At 35.3% G+C, this 15,133-nt stretch overlaps 1 protein-coding gene and 1 long non-coding RNA gene across 2 annotated transcripts; one reads left to right on the top strand and one right to left on the bottom strand.

The window, feature by feature from the left end:
• The first annotated feature begins 41 nt into the window (after positions 1–41).
• Positions 42–6,098, top strand: LOC116933542 (probable histone-lysine N-methyltransferase CG1716). Its single transcript, XM_032941295.2, is given in 12 exon segments — positions 42–204; positions 805–2,447; positions 2,514–2,631; positions 2,633–2,643; positions 2,718–3,155; positions 3,220–3,390; positions 3,492–3,780; positions 3,844–4,145; positions 4,214–4,352; positions 4,420–4,614; positions 4,676–5,749; positions 5,807–6,098. Coding segments are annotated over 11 exon segments (4,536 nt in total). The 5' UTR covers positions 42–204; positions 805–807; the 3' UTR covers positions 5,966–6,098.
• LOC123477008 lies at positions 5,885–6,683 on the bottom strand. The gene is made up of 2 exons (XR_006652079.1): positions 6,138–6,683; positions 5,885–6,047 (listed from the first exon to the last, which is right to left on the bottom strand). It is a non-coding gene; the product is annotated as an uncharacterized LOC123477008 (long non-coding RNA).
• Positions 6,684–15,133: the final 8,450 nt, after the last annotated feature.

Below are 15,133 nucleotides of genomic sequence, written 5' to 3'. Positions count from 1 at the left end.
TAGTGACAAGCAGCGTAAATGCCGTTTTGGCGACGCCAACGCCATGTGGTCAATATGGGAAACTTGTGCCTGTCGACAGTTTGGTCGGCACTGAATAACTGGGGATGTTGTAAATGTGGAATGGACGTGGTTTTAAATTAGTAAAAATCTGTTTAATTGGCTCTTGTTTCACCAATCTGACTATTTCAACTTTTGTTGCCTGTGGTAAGTTTTCCAAAACTTCATAAAGAATGCTAAGTAGCTTTTTACAGGTTTAAGCTGGCAGTGGCTGACACTTGCAGCTCTTAAGCTTACCTCAATTACAGCTTAAATCATGTTGGGAAATAATTAAGAACTTTTAATTTTATTTTCCTTGCAACTGATGTGCTACTTTTGGTTTGAAGATACAGGTACATGTTTGGGTGATGTTTTAGTGAAGCAAAAAGTTTTGACGCTGAAGTGAAAATATTGTTGCACATACCCTTACCTAGTTTATAAAAGTTTCAAAAGATGATTCTCTGTAGACCTAAAATTAACACTGACGTTATTTTATCTCCATTTATTATTTGAATATGCTAATTTAGGTTTGTAGTGAAAAGCAATATCCTTTTTAATCTACAATGAAGCAATGTCTATGACATACAACATAAAACTAGTGTTAGCTAGTTCATTTCTAAGTTAAGTTTACTACGGTTTTGTGTTTTATTACATTTAGATCATCCTATTGACTGGAAAGTATAAAAGCAGTTTCATACAACTTATTTAATTTTGTTATTATTAGTTTTAAACTGAAGCCATTGTCTGAAAGCTTTTTTTTTTTTTCAGGAAATGAGTGAACCAGAACTCAGTGCTTCTGAAGAAGGCATATTTGCTGCTGAATCTTCAAATCAATCAGCTTCTCCTTCCAAACCATCTCGTGGGACTAATAAAAGAGGAAGGGGAAAGTCAAAAAGAAGTCGAAAATTGTCTAGTGATAATGACTCCTCTAGCAATGGCTTACATGTTTCAAGTCTGAAGCATGTAGGCAAATTTCGATATTTGTCAAATTTGACTCAAACTGAAAATTCTGAAGCGGACCATGCCAAACCGGTTGCTAGCCGAGGGAAAAGAGGGAATGGGAGGGGCAGAGGGAGAGGGAGGAGCTCTTCTAATCACATGACCTCTTCCTTGAACACGAGTGAGTCGACGAACCAAGTTAGTAGAAGTGGCCGTCGTATCAAACCCAATAACCGTTGGGCCCCAGACGCCGATTTTGATCCGGGGCCGGTAAATAAAGTTCTTCCTGTTCGTCAACGCACGGCTGCCATAAAAAGTGCTAAAACAATACCTCATGACAAACTGGTTTCTCATCAGCATTGCGGGAAAGAAATTAATGCTGGCATTGCCGAAGACTTGGCTGCCATTGGCGAGCCCGTTAAGCAGAATGATTCAATCTGTGAAGATCGCCTTGTGGATGACGGCAACGAAATTAAACAGAGAGTTGAAGAAGATCAAGTTCATTTACCTACGATAAATTCTCTTTTCGAAACATCGGAAGCCAATCACAAAAATCCTGCTGTTGAGGGAGAAAACACAGAGAAGTTTGATGAGAAAATCAACTTTCTTATACCTGAAGAGGTCAAACTGTCGCATGATACAACATCTACTGTACTCGTCGTCCAGGACCTCACTACGGAGGAACTAGACGTCGTCCTTCACCCACCAGAGATCTCGGTTGAAGTAGTTTGTTCTAATGAATGTGATGAAAAACATATTCTTGAAGAAGAACAGATGAAAAGTCCCACAGACTACGTCTCAATGCAAACTGAGCCCTCATCAAACGTTCTTACCAGTTCGCAAGTCGTGTCAGATATTACCGAAAATTTGAACCTTGAGGTTACGCGCGAGATTTCCTTGCCCGAGTGTAACAAAGAAGTTCTTATTCATGTTTATGCCAGTGATTCTACAAGTAGTGAACGCGAAGACTCTTCTCAAGGATTGGCTGTAAAAGATAATGTGACAGAGCAGCTATATAACTCATCGGCTGGGAACACTCCAAGGAGAGATGATGAATCCTTTGATGCCCAATCTGTGCTTATCTCTCCCAAACCTGTTAAAGTGAAATCGAGGTGGCGTCGGACTAGCGAGCTAGAACAAGTGGTTGGTCGTAATGGAAATTCAGATCAGAGTAGCTGTAACAACAGTCCATGCAGTATGTCACCAAAAGCTGGTTGCAGTCTTCCACCTTTATCCGATACCAGAGACTCTGAGGGAAAAACCCAGTTAGAATTAGGGGAAAATATTGCCATCATACAAGAAAGATTGAAATCTTTCGAAATTGTAGAAGAAAATCAATACTTAACCAGTAGGAACACCAGCAAGGAGGTCAAAAGGATGTTGTGTGATTGTTCCCTCACTAAAGAGGAAATTGCTCGTGGAGAACTCGGTTGCGGAGAAGATTGCATCAATCGACTCCTTATGATAGAATGGTAAGGGTTTCAATTTCTATTTCTACGGCGAATGAGTTACAAATTCATCACGATGTTTTTGCTTAGTGGACCTCGTTGCCAGTTAGGAGTTCGATGCACAAACAAACGTTTCCAGAAAAGGCAGTATGCTAAAATAGAAGTATTTAACACGGAGAAGAAAGGAGTTGGACTTCGTGCTCTGCAAGGATATGGATCCGTAAGTCATCCTAATGAGTAGCGATATAATTTTCCTGGAATATGCATAATAATTTGCTATTTTATTTTACACAGAGGAGATTTCATTATTGAATATGTGGGAGAGGTAATTGATCCTCGGGAATTCCATCGCCGTGCCAAAGATTATGCGCGCGAAAAAAATAAACACTACTATTTCATGGCTTTGAAGTCGGATGCCATCATCGACGCAACTCAGCAGGGCAACGTGTCACGCTTTATCAACCACAGTTGTGACCCGAATGCAGAAACCCAAAAATGGACTGTAAACGGTGACTTACGGGTCGGCTTTTTCGCACGTAAAACTCTTAAACATGGGGACGAAGTTACTTTTGACTACCAGTTCCAACGCTATGGTAAAGAGGCACAGCGTTGCTATTGTGAGTCTGCCAACTGTCGAGGATGGATAGGAGAAGATCCTGAAAAGGAAGACAAGAATCGGGATAAAAAAGAAAAACGAGATCGCGAGAAACGAAAAAGCCGAAACGTATTCAGGTTTGGGAAATCATTATTTATGACCATTTCGAATTTTAATTGGGTGATCATTATTATAAAACAGGGAAGAGGTTAATACCATTGACCTGGAAAGTGAAATCGAGAGATTGGTTACGTTGGGAGTTAAAAACCGCACTGAGACCCTAAATCTTTCGCGTCTAATGGTCAGGGTGGAAGATTTTGAAGCTCGGAAGAACATCCTTACAGTATTACGGAATTCAGAGCAAGCGTGTCGGTAATAATAACTAGGAACTCCCTCTCGCCTTATTGTTTTTTTTTTTTTTTTGTTTTTTGTTTTTTGTTTTTTTTTGTGTAATGAAACCAATTTTTTCCTAGGCGACTGTTTTTAGATTACCACGGCCTTAAGTTGCTTTGGGGTTGGATGGTTGATGCTTCATCCCTTGGCCAAAGTTCTGAGAACCTTCAGTTTAAGTTGGACCTGCTCTCCACATTATCTAGCCTTCCAGTGCCTAATAAAACCATGCTGTTGGACAGCAAGTTAATATCCATTGTTGAAAAATGGTCTACTGTTAGTGAATCTCCATCAACGGTGGAGGTACCTAAGCCGGAAAACTCAACTGAAACTGAAGAAATGGTCGAAAATCAAATGGAACTACCAAATCAAGTACTATACCCAATATGGAATTTTATGATTCTAGTTAAGGCATACAAAAAATCTTCCGTTTAGATAATTTCCATGGCATCTCAGTTGCTTGACTCGTGGTCAAATTTAAAAGAAGTCTTCCGAATTCCCAAAAGAGAGCGTATTGAAAAAATGAAAGAACATGAACGTGAAGCCGACAAAGAGTGGAACATGATTCCCGATGTGGCTGATCAGCTCAACAAGCAAAGTAGCTATGACCGCCGACCAAATAACCAACATCGGATGGATTCGGTTTATCGAGAACCTAAGGAAAGGGAGAAATTGAAAAGGTTACGGGATTCTCCTGATCGAGAAAACCGTAAAATGCCTCGTTTGGAAGTTGACAAGTCAGTATATTCCACAAAATTGCTAATGCAAGCTTAGTAGAATGTGATTATTTGTTTGTTTGATTTAGTATTTCGAAAGAGGAGCGTCGACGACTGTTCGCCCTTAAAGTTGCCCAACAGGATGAAGAGCTGCGTGCACGAAAGTGCCAGGCTGACGTTTGGAGAAGGCATTTAGAAAAATGTCTCGCATTTGGCGTTGAGCCAGCCGTAAGATTTCATAAGAATTCAGAAAGTTTTACGGAGAGGCCAGATTTAATATTATTATTGATTACAGATCACACCCTTTGATTGTGAAGCAACTCCTTTCCTCGCTTCAGCCAGCCCCGGCTATAGTATTGGGCTACCTCAAGTAATTTGGGATCCTGTTCTTGGTGTTTGGCAACCTTGTTCAGATGAACTTGGTTCATCATCGGCAAATCTCTCTGCTCTTACACCGCTCTCCGAAACCAGCTCAACCAATCAAGCAAAGGTAATCGATAATAAAAGTAGTTACAAAATTGGTTGTGGAAAGATGATTTGTTATGTTTTAGGTTTCCAATGAGCCACCCCTCCTCCACCTAGTCATACCAAAAGGTTATAATCCGACTATTATGGGTCCTCTTGTCATGGACTTTGACCTTTGTAAACATGAAGGTTCTGGGGTCCCTTATGTTCCAGCCTCACTTGTGGTTCCATTGGAAAATGATTCTTTCCACACTGGCACTTCTCTTGGTGATTCCACGGAAGTTCCTCTGTTGCCATTTAAACTTCCCTCCTTCTGGCGACATGCTATGGACGAACGTGGTCGTATCTATTATTACCATGTACGTTTAAGGCTAGCGCAGTGGGAGCCTCCTACAGCGGAAGTTGACACACCCGATTTTAGCTCCGAAGAGGAGGAAGAAGTGGAAGATGCTATTGAGCCCGTCACATCAACCGCCGTTGTTGATTCGGCAGCTAACTCCATTTCGCAAAATTCTAAAGAACAGGAAAGAGAGCGGCGGAGAAGTCTTCTTTGCCGCGAGAAAATCATAAGCCCACGCAGTGAATTTGAAAAAAGTGATGATGCTCAAAGATATCGCGAGCTTAAGGAACGCGTTTTGCGCCAAAAACTTGCTCGCATTCGAGAACGAGGTCTTTGGATAGAAGAAACCAAAACTGAAGAAAAGACCAAAAGTAGGGAAAAAGAAAGAAGAAAGTTAAATGAAAAAGAGAAACAAAAGATGAGAAAGCGAGCCAAAGAAAAATACAAACGCTCTTTACTCAAGGTAGATGGCCGCAAGAAGACCAAAGAACCAAGCGCAAAAGATAAAGTTGAAGCAGCTGGGATAGACGAAAAAGATGGAGAAGCTGTCGTCAATGGTGAAGGGAACGACATAGGCGGAGAAAGATATATGATGGAGGGATCGTTAGACGACTACATGCTAATAGGTGAAGCCGAAGACGAAGCTGGTGAGCAAGAAAGGAACCGAAATGTCTCCGCCAACACAGTTCGCAAAATCAAGGATGCTTTCCGTATGAAAATCTCATCTGATATTGTCAACATTCTCAATCCGTATCGGCGACCTGATTGCAAACTCGGGCGCATAACCTGTACAGATGATTTCAAGCATTTGGCACGGAAGGTGTGTATCTTTTAAATCTATATGGTTCATCGTAATCAAATTTCCTTTTCTATATAGATGACACATTTCGTTTTGGCAAAGGAGCTCAAGCACTGCCGTAATATTCAGGATTTAGTGGTGAACGACAGCGTCAAGCATAAAGCAAAGGATTTTATTAAGAAATACATGGCGAAATTCGGACCTGCATATAAGCGGGGAAACGACGAAGACGCATGAACTCGACTCCTAATCATTTTGTCTTGTAACAGTGTATCGCCCGACTGTTGTGTACAATGTATTTAGCTCCTGCAATTTTTATCTGTTTTAAAAAGAAAACAAAAAAACGATGAATATATGAAATTTCAACGAACTATGGTGGCAACGGATTTGCAGAATGGCTAGGACGTACTTTTGAATGTTAGACTTAACTAGACTTGACTTAAATTTTCTTCTTCTCTAGCAGGTTGCGCTGGCCGCCACTGTACGTCATTTGTACATCATTTGAATGGTAGGCCTACAGTATATTTGCATGTTATTTCTTTTTGTTCTGATTTCCTGTCGCACAATATTTTCATTTCTTCAGGTAGGAACCCTATAAGCTGCCTTAAAGTGTGCTTCATAAATACATGAACCCCTGGGAACTGGGATACCATTCTAATTGGCACATGTCGAAATTTCTGCTCTTCGTACTGATGTGCTCAATTCTGGATCACGTAAACGAACTTGCAGCAACATATTAACAATATTTATTTTTTGGCTTTCATGCAGCTCTATGACAAATGTTGATATTACCTTAACTCTTCCGAAGTTTTAGAACAGAGCAGAATGAAAAAACTCATCTAAAGAAATTTGTGGCTTTGGAGAGTTTGGACTTCCTTGAAATGACTCTTGAATAAGAAATATTCTTCTGCTTCTTGGATAAAGGAACATTGCGTGTTGATGTCTGATGCCAACCAAAGTGTCATTGGAAACATTGAAAAAATATGTTTGAGGTATTTGAAAAAAAAAAACATAATTATATCAGTAAACTGAATTATTTGGTATGCCTATTTTCCAAATCCAATTTATTTTCTCATTAAAGTAATCGTTTTGAAAAGTAACGAACAAAATTGCTGTTAGCGCAACAACTTTACTCAGCTGTTTTTTACGTTTATTTCAGAAACTATAAGGCCCATGTAAAAACAACGTGTATTTTTGTGATTTTCGTTCAATTGGGAATCGAAATCATGTATTTTAAGTTATATCTAGAATTTAGTCAAAAATGAAAAAGTAGGAAGGCTATACCCTTACCACTTTTGTCAAAATCCGCAAAAAGTGACATCTCTTGGATTTGAACGGAATTACTCTAATACAATCAGAAATGAACGTTGATTTAAAAGCCAATCTATTTTCTCATGAAAGTAATCGTTTTGAAAAGTAACGAACGAAATTGCTGTTAGCGCAACAACTTTACTCAGCCGTTTTTTACGTTCATTTCAGAAACTATAAGGCCCATGTAAAAACAACGTGTATTTTTGTGATTTTCGTTCAATTGGGAATCGAAATCATGTATTTTAAGTTATATCTAGAATTTAGTCAAAAATGAAAAAGTAGGAAGGCTATACCCTTACCACTTTTGTCAAAATCCGCAAAAAGTGACATCTCTTGGATTTGAACGAAATTACTCTAATACAATCAGAAATGAACATTGATTTAAAAGCCAATCTATTTTCTCATGAAAGTAATCGTTTTGAAAAGTAACGAACGAAATTGCTGTTAGCGCAACAACTTTACTCAGCCGTTTTTTACGTTTATTTCAGAAACTATAAGGCCCATGTAAAAACAACGTGTATTTTTGTGATTTTCGTTCAATTGGGAATCGAAATCATGTATTTTAAGTTATATCTAGAATTTAGTCAAAAATGAAAAAGTAGGAAGGCTATACCCTTACCACTTTTGTCAAAATCCGCAAAAAGTGACATCTCTTGGATTTGAACGAAATTACTCTAATACAATCAGAAATGAACATTGATTTAAAAGCCAATCTATTTTCTCATGAAAGTAATCGTTTTGAAAAGTAACGAACGAAATTGCTGTTAGCGCAACAACTTTACTCAGCCGTTTTTTACGTTTATTTCAGAAACTATAAGGCCCATGTAAAAACAACGTGTATTTTTGTGATTTTCGTTCAATTGGGAATCGAAATCATGTATTTTAAGTTATATCTAGAATTTAGTCAAAAATGAAAAAGTAGGAAGGCTATACCCTTACCACTTTTGTCAAAATCCGCAAAAAGTGACATCTCTTGGATTTGAACGAAATTACTCTAATACAATCAGAAATGAACATTGATTTAAAAGCCAATCTATTTTCTCATGAAAGTAATCGTTTTGAAAAGTAACGAACGAAATTGCTGTTAGCGCAACAACTTTACTCAGCCGTTTTTTACGTTTATTTCAGAAACTATAAGGCCCATGTAAAAACAACGTGTATTTTTGTGATTTTCGTTCAATTGGGAATCGAAATCATGTATTTTAAGTTATATCTAGAATTTAGTCAAAAATGAAAAAGTAGGAAGGCTATACCCTTACCACTTTTGTCAAAATCCGCAAAAAGTGACATCTCTTGGATTTGAACGAAATTACTCTAATACAATCAGAAATGAACATTGATTTAAAAGCCAATCTATTTTCTCATGAAAGTAATCGTTTTGAAAAGTAACGAACGAAATTGCTGTTAGCGCAACAACTTTACTCAGCCGTTTTTTACGTTTATTTCAGAAACTATAAGGCCCATGTAAAAACAACGTGTATTTTTGTGATTTTCGTTCAATTGGGAATCGAAATCATGTATTTTAAGTTATATCTAGAATTTAGTCAAAAATGAAAAAGTAGGAAGGCTATACCCTTACCACTTTTGTCAAAATCCGCAAAAAGTGACATCTTTTGGATTTGAACGAAATTACTCTAATACAATCAGAAATGAACATTGATTTAAAAGCCAATCTATTTTCTCATGAAAGTAATCGTTTTGAAAAGTAACGAACGAAATTGCTGTTAGCGCAACAACTTTACTCAGCCGTTTTTTACGTTTATTTCAGAAACTATAAGGCCCATGTAAAAACAACGTGTATTTTTGTGATTTTCGTTCAATTGGGAATCGAAATCATGTATTTTAAGTTATATCTAGAATTTAGTCAAAAATGAAAAAGTAGGAAGGCTATACCCTTACCACTTTTGTCAAAATCCGCAAAAAGTGACATCTCTTGGATTTGAACGAAATTACTCTAATACAATCAGAAATGAACATTGATTTAAAAGCCAATCTATTTTCTCATGAAAGTAATCGTTTTGAAAAGTAACGAACGAAATTGCTGTTAGCGCAACAACTTTACTCAGCCGTTTTTTACGTTTATTTCAGAAACTATAAGGCCCATGTAAAAACAACGTGTATTTTTGTGATTTTCGTTCAATTGGGAATCGAAATCATGTATTTTAAGTTATATCTAGAATTTAGTCAAAAATGAAAAAGTAGGAAGGCTATACCCTTACCACTTTTGTCAAAATCCGCAAAAAGTGACATCTCTTGGATTTGAACGAAATTACTCTAATACAATCAGAAATGAACATTGATTTAAAAGCCAATCTATTTTCTCATGAAAGTAATCGTTTTGAAAAGTAACGAACGAAATTGCTGTTAGCGCAACAACTTTACTCAGCCGTTTTTTACGTTTATTTCAGAAACTATAAGGCCCATGTAAAAACAACGTGTATTTTTGTGATTTTCGTTCAATTGGGAATCGAAATCATGTATTTTAAGTTATATCTAGAATTTAGTCAAAAATGAAAAAGTAGGAAGGCTATACCCTTACCACTTTTGTCAAAATCCGCAAAAAGTGACATCTCTTGGATTTGAACGAAATTACTCTAATACAATCAGAAATGAACATTGATTTAAAAGCCAATCTATTTTCTCATGAAAGTAATCGTTTTGAAAAGTAACGAACGAAATTGCTGTTAGCGCAACAACTTTACTCAGCCGTTTTTTACGTTTATTTCAGAAACTATAAGGCCCATGTAAAAACAACGTGTATTTTTGTGATTTTCGTTCAATTGGGAATCGAAATCATGTATTTTAAGTTATATCTAGAATTTAGTCAAAAATGAAAAAGTAGGAAGGCTATACCCTTACCACTTTTGTCAAAATCCGCAAAAAGTGACATCTCTTGGATTTGAACGAAATTACTCTAATACAATCAGAAATGAACATTGATTTAAAAGCCAATCTATTTTCTCATGAAAGTAATCGTTTTGAAAAGTAACGAACGAAATTGCTGTTAGCGCAACAACTTTACTCAGCCGTTTTTTACGTTTATTTCAGAAACTATAAGGCCCATGTAAAAACAACGTGTATTTTTGTGATTTTCGTTCAATTGGGAATCGAAATCATGTATTTTAAGTTATATCTAGAATTTAGTCAAAAATGAAAAAGTAGGAAGGCTATACCCTTACCACTTTTGTCAAAATCCGCAAAAAGTGACATCTCTTGGATTTGAACGAAATTACTCTAATACAATCAGAAATGAACATTGATTTAAAAGCCAATCTATTTTCTCATGAAAGTAATCGTTTTGAAAAGTAACGAACGAAATTGCTGTTAGCGCAACAACTTTACTCAGCCGTTTTTTACGTTTATTTCAGAAACTATAAGGCCCATGTAAAAACAACGTGTATTTTTGTGATTTTCGTTCAATTGGGAATCGAAATCATGTATTTTAAGTTATATCTAGAATTTAGTCAAAAATGAAAAAGTAGGAAGGCTATACCCTTACCACTTTTGTCAAAATCCGCAAAAAGTGACATCTCTTGGATTTGAACGAAATTACTCTAATACAATCAGAAATGAACATTGATTTAAAAGCCAATCTATTTTCTCATGAAAGTAATCGTTTTGAAAAGTAACGAACGAAATTGCTGTTAGCGCAACAACTTTACTCAGCCGTTTTTTACGTTTATTTCAGAAACTATAAGGCCCATGTAAAAACAACGTGTATTTTTGTGATTTTCGTTCAATTGGGAATCGAAATCATGTATTTTAAGTTATATCTAGAATTTAGTCAAAAATGAAAAAGTAGGAAGGCTATACCCTTACCACTTTTGTCAAAATCCGCAAAAAGTGACATCTCTTGGATTTGAACGAAATTACTCTAATACAATCAGAAATGAACATTGATTTAAAAGCCAATCTATTTTCTCATGAAAGTAATCGTTTTGAAAAGTAACGAACGAAATTGCTGTTAGCGCAACAACTTTACTCAGCCGTTTTTTACGTTTATTTCAGAAACTATAAGGCCCATGTAAAAACAACGTGTATTTTTGTGATTTTCGTTCAATTGGGAATCGAAATCATGTATTTTAAGTTATATCTAGAATTTAGTCAAAAATGAAAAAGTAGGAAGGCTATACCCTTACCACTTTTGTCAAAATCCGCAAAAAGTGACATCTCTTGGATTTGAACGAAATTACTCTAATACAATCAGAAATGAACATTGATTTAAAAGCCAATCTATTTTCTCATGAAAGTAATCGTTTTGAAAAGTAACGAACGAAATTGCTGTTAGCGCAACAACTTTACTCAGCCGTTTTTTACGTTTATTTCAGAAACTATAAGGCCCATGTAAAAACAACGTGTATTTTTGTGATTTTCGTTCAATTGGGAATCGAAATCATGTATTTTAAGTTATATCTAGAATTTAGTCAAAAATGAAAAAGTAGGAAGGCTATACCCTTACCACTTTTGTCAAAATCCGCAAAAAGTGACATCTCTTGGATTTGAACGAAATTACTCTAATACAATCAGAAATGAACATTGATTTAAAAGCCAATCTATTTTCTCATGAAAGTAATCGTTTTGAAAAGTAACGAACGAAATTGCTGTTAGCGCAACAACTTTACTCAGCCGTTTTTTACGTTTATTTCAGAAACTATAAGGCCCATGTAAAAACAACGTGTATTTTTGTGATTTTCGTTCAATTGGGAATCGAAATCATGTATTTTAAGTTATATCTAGAATTTAGTCAAAAATGAAAAAGTAGGAAGGCTATACCCTTACCACTTTTGTCAAAATCCGCAAAAAGTGACATCTCTTGGATTTGAACGAAATTACTCTAATACAATCAGAAATGAACATTGATTTAAAAGCCAATCTATTTTCTCATGAAAGTAATCGTTTTGAAAAGTAACGAACGAAATTGCTGTTAGCGCAACAACTTTACTCAGCCGTTTTTTACGTTTATTTCAGAAACTATAAGGCCCATGTAAAAACAACGTGTATTTTTGTGATTTTCGTTCAATTGGGAATCGAAATCATGTATTTTAAGTTATATCTAGAATTTAGTCAAAAATGAAAAAGTAGGAAGGCTATACCCTTACCACTTTTGTCAAAATCCGCAAAAAGTGACATCTCTTGGATTTGAACGAAATTACTCTAATACAATCAGAAATGAACATTGATTTAAAAGCCAATCTATTTTCTCATGAAAGTAATCGTTTTGAAAAGTAACGAACGAAATTGCTGTTAGCGCAACAACTTTACTCAGCCGTTTTTTACGTTTATTTCAAAAAATATAAGGCCCATGTAAAAACAACGTGTATTTTTGTGATTTTCGTTCAATTGGGAATCGAAATCATGTATTTTAAGTTATATCTAGAATTTAGTCAAAAATGAAAAAGTAGGAAGGCTATACCCTTACCACTTTTGTCAAAATCCGCAAAAAGTGACATCTCTTGGATTTGAACGAAATTACTCTAATACAATCAGAAATGAACATTGATTTAAAAGCCAATCTATTTTCTCATGAAAGTAATCGTTTTGAAAAGTAACGAACGAAATTCCTGTTAGCGCAACAACTTTACTCAGCCGTTTTTTACGTTCATTTCAGGAACTATAAGGCCCATGTAAAAACAACGTGTATTTTTGTGATTTTCGTTCAATTGGGAATCGAAATCATGTATTTTAAGTTATATCTAGAATTTAGTCAAAAATGAAAAAGTAGGAAGGCTATACCCTTACCACTTTTGTCAAAATCCGCAAAAAGTGACATCTCTTGGATTTGAACGAAATTACTCTAATACAATCAGAAATGAACATTGATTTAAAAGCCAATCTATTTTCTCATGAAAGTAATCGTTTTGAAAAGTAACGAACGAAATTGCTGTTAGCGCAACAACTTTACTCAGCCGTTTTTTACGTTTATTTCAGAAACTATAAGGCCCATGTAAAAACAACGTGTATTTTTGTGATTTTCGTTCAATTGGGAATCGAAATCATGTATTTTAAGTTATATCTAGAATTTAGTCAAAAATGAAAAAGTAGGAAGGCTATACCCTTACCACTTTTGTCAAAATCCGCAAAAAGTGACATCTCTTGGATTTGAACGAAATTACTCTAATACAATCAGAAATGAACATTGATTTAAAAGCCAATCTATTTTCTCATGAAAGTAATCGTTTTGAAAAGTAACGAACGAAATTGCTGTTAGCGCAACAACTTTACTCAGCCGTTTTTTACGTTTATTTCAGGAAACTATAAGGCCCATGTAAAAACAACGTGTATTTTTGTGATTTTCGTTCAATTGGGAATCGAAATCATGTATTTTAAGTTATATCTAGAATTTAGTCAAAAATGAAAAAGTAGGAAGGCTATACCCTTACCACTTTTGTCAAAATCCGCAAAAAGTGACATCTCTTGGATTTGAACGAAATTACTCTAATACAATCAGAAATGAACATTGATTTAAAAGCCAATCTATTTTCTCATGAAAGTAATCGTTTTGAAAAGTAACGAACGAAATTGCTGTTAGCGCAACAACTTTACTCAGCCGTTTTTTACGTTTATTTCAGAAACTATAAGGCCCATGTAAAAACAACGTGTATTTTTGTGATTTTCGTTCAATTGGGAATCGAAATCATGTATTTTAAGTTATATCTAGAATTTAGTCAAAAATGAAAAAGTAGGAAGGCTATACCCTTACCACTTTTTGTCAAAATCCGCAAAAAGTGACATCTCTTGGATTTGAAACGAAATTACTCTAATACAATCAGAAATGAACATTGATTTAAAAGCCAATCTATTTTCTCATGAAGTAATCGTTTTGAAAAGTAACGAACGAAATTGCTGTTAGGCAACAACTTTACTCAGCCGTTTTTACGTTTATTTCAGAAACTATAAGGCCCATGTAAAAACAACGTGTATTTTTGTGATTTTCGTTCAATTGGGAATCGAAATCATGTATTTTAAGTTATATCTAGAATTTAGTCAAAAATGAAAAAGAGGAAGGCTATACCCTTTACCACTTTTGTCAAAATCCGCAAAAAGTGACATCTCTTGGATTTGAACGAAATTACTCTAATACAATCAGAAATGAACATTGATTTAAAAGCCAATCTATTTTCTCATGAAAGTAATCGTTTTGAAAAGTAACGAACGAAATTGCTGTTAGCGCAACAACTTTACTCAGCCGTTTTTTACGTTTATTTCAGAAACTATAAGGCCCATGTAAAAACAACGTGTATTTTTGTGATTTTCGTTCAATTGGGAATCGAAATCATGTATTTTAAGTTATATCTAGAATTTAGTCAAAAATGAAAAAGTAGGAAGGCTATACCCTTACCACTTTTGTCAAAATCCGCAAAAAGTGACATCTCTTGGATTTGAACGAAATTACTCTAATACAATCAGAAATGAACATTGATTTAAAAGCCAATCTATTTTCTCATGAAAGTAATCGTTTTGAAAAGTAACGAACGAAATTGCTGTTAGCGCAACAACTTTACTCAGCCGTTTTTTACGTTTATTTCAGAAACTATAAGGCCCATGTAAAAACAACGTGTATTTTTGTGATTTTCGTTCAATTGGGAATCGAAATCATGTATTTTAAGTTATATCTAGAATTTAGTCAAAAATGAAAAAGTAGGAAGGCTATACCCTTACCACTTTTGTCAAAATCCGCAAAAAGTGACATCTCTTGGATTTGAACGAAATTACTCTAATACAATCAGAAATGAACATTGATTTAAAAGCCAATCTATTTTCTCATGAAAGTAATCGTTTTGAAAAGTAACGAACGAAATTGCTGTTAGCGCAACAACTTTACTCAGCCGTTTTTACCGTTCATTTCAGAAACTATAAGGCCCATGTAAAAACAACGTGTATTTTTGTGATTTTCGTTCAATTGGGAATCGAAATCATGTATTTTAAGTTATATCTAGAATTTAGTCAAAAATGAAAAAGTAGGAAGGCTATACCCTTACCACTTTTGTCAAAATCCGCAAAAAGTGACATCTTTTGGATTTGAACGAAATTACTCTAATACAATCAGAAATGAACATTGATTTAAAAGCCAATCTATTTTCTCATGAAAGTAAT

Source organism: Daphnia magna, linkage group LG1, assembly GCF_020631705.1.
Source record: "Daphnia magna isolate NIES linkage group LG1, ASM2063170v1.1, whole genome shotgun sequence".
In the NCBI taxonomy this organism is placed as follows: Eukaryota; Metazoa; Arthropoda; class Branchiopoda; order Diplostraca; family Daphniidae; genus Daphnia; species Daphnia magna.
The sequence above is the reverse complement of the archived record's forward strand: the minus strand, read 5'-3'. Positions and strand labels throughout refer to the sequence as shown.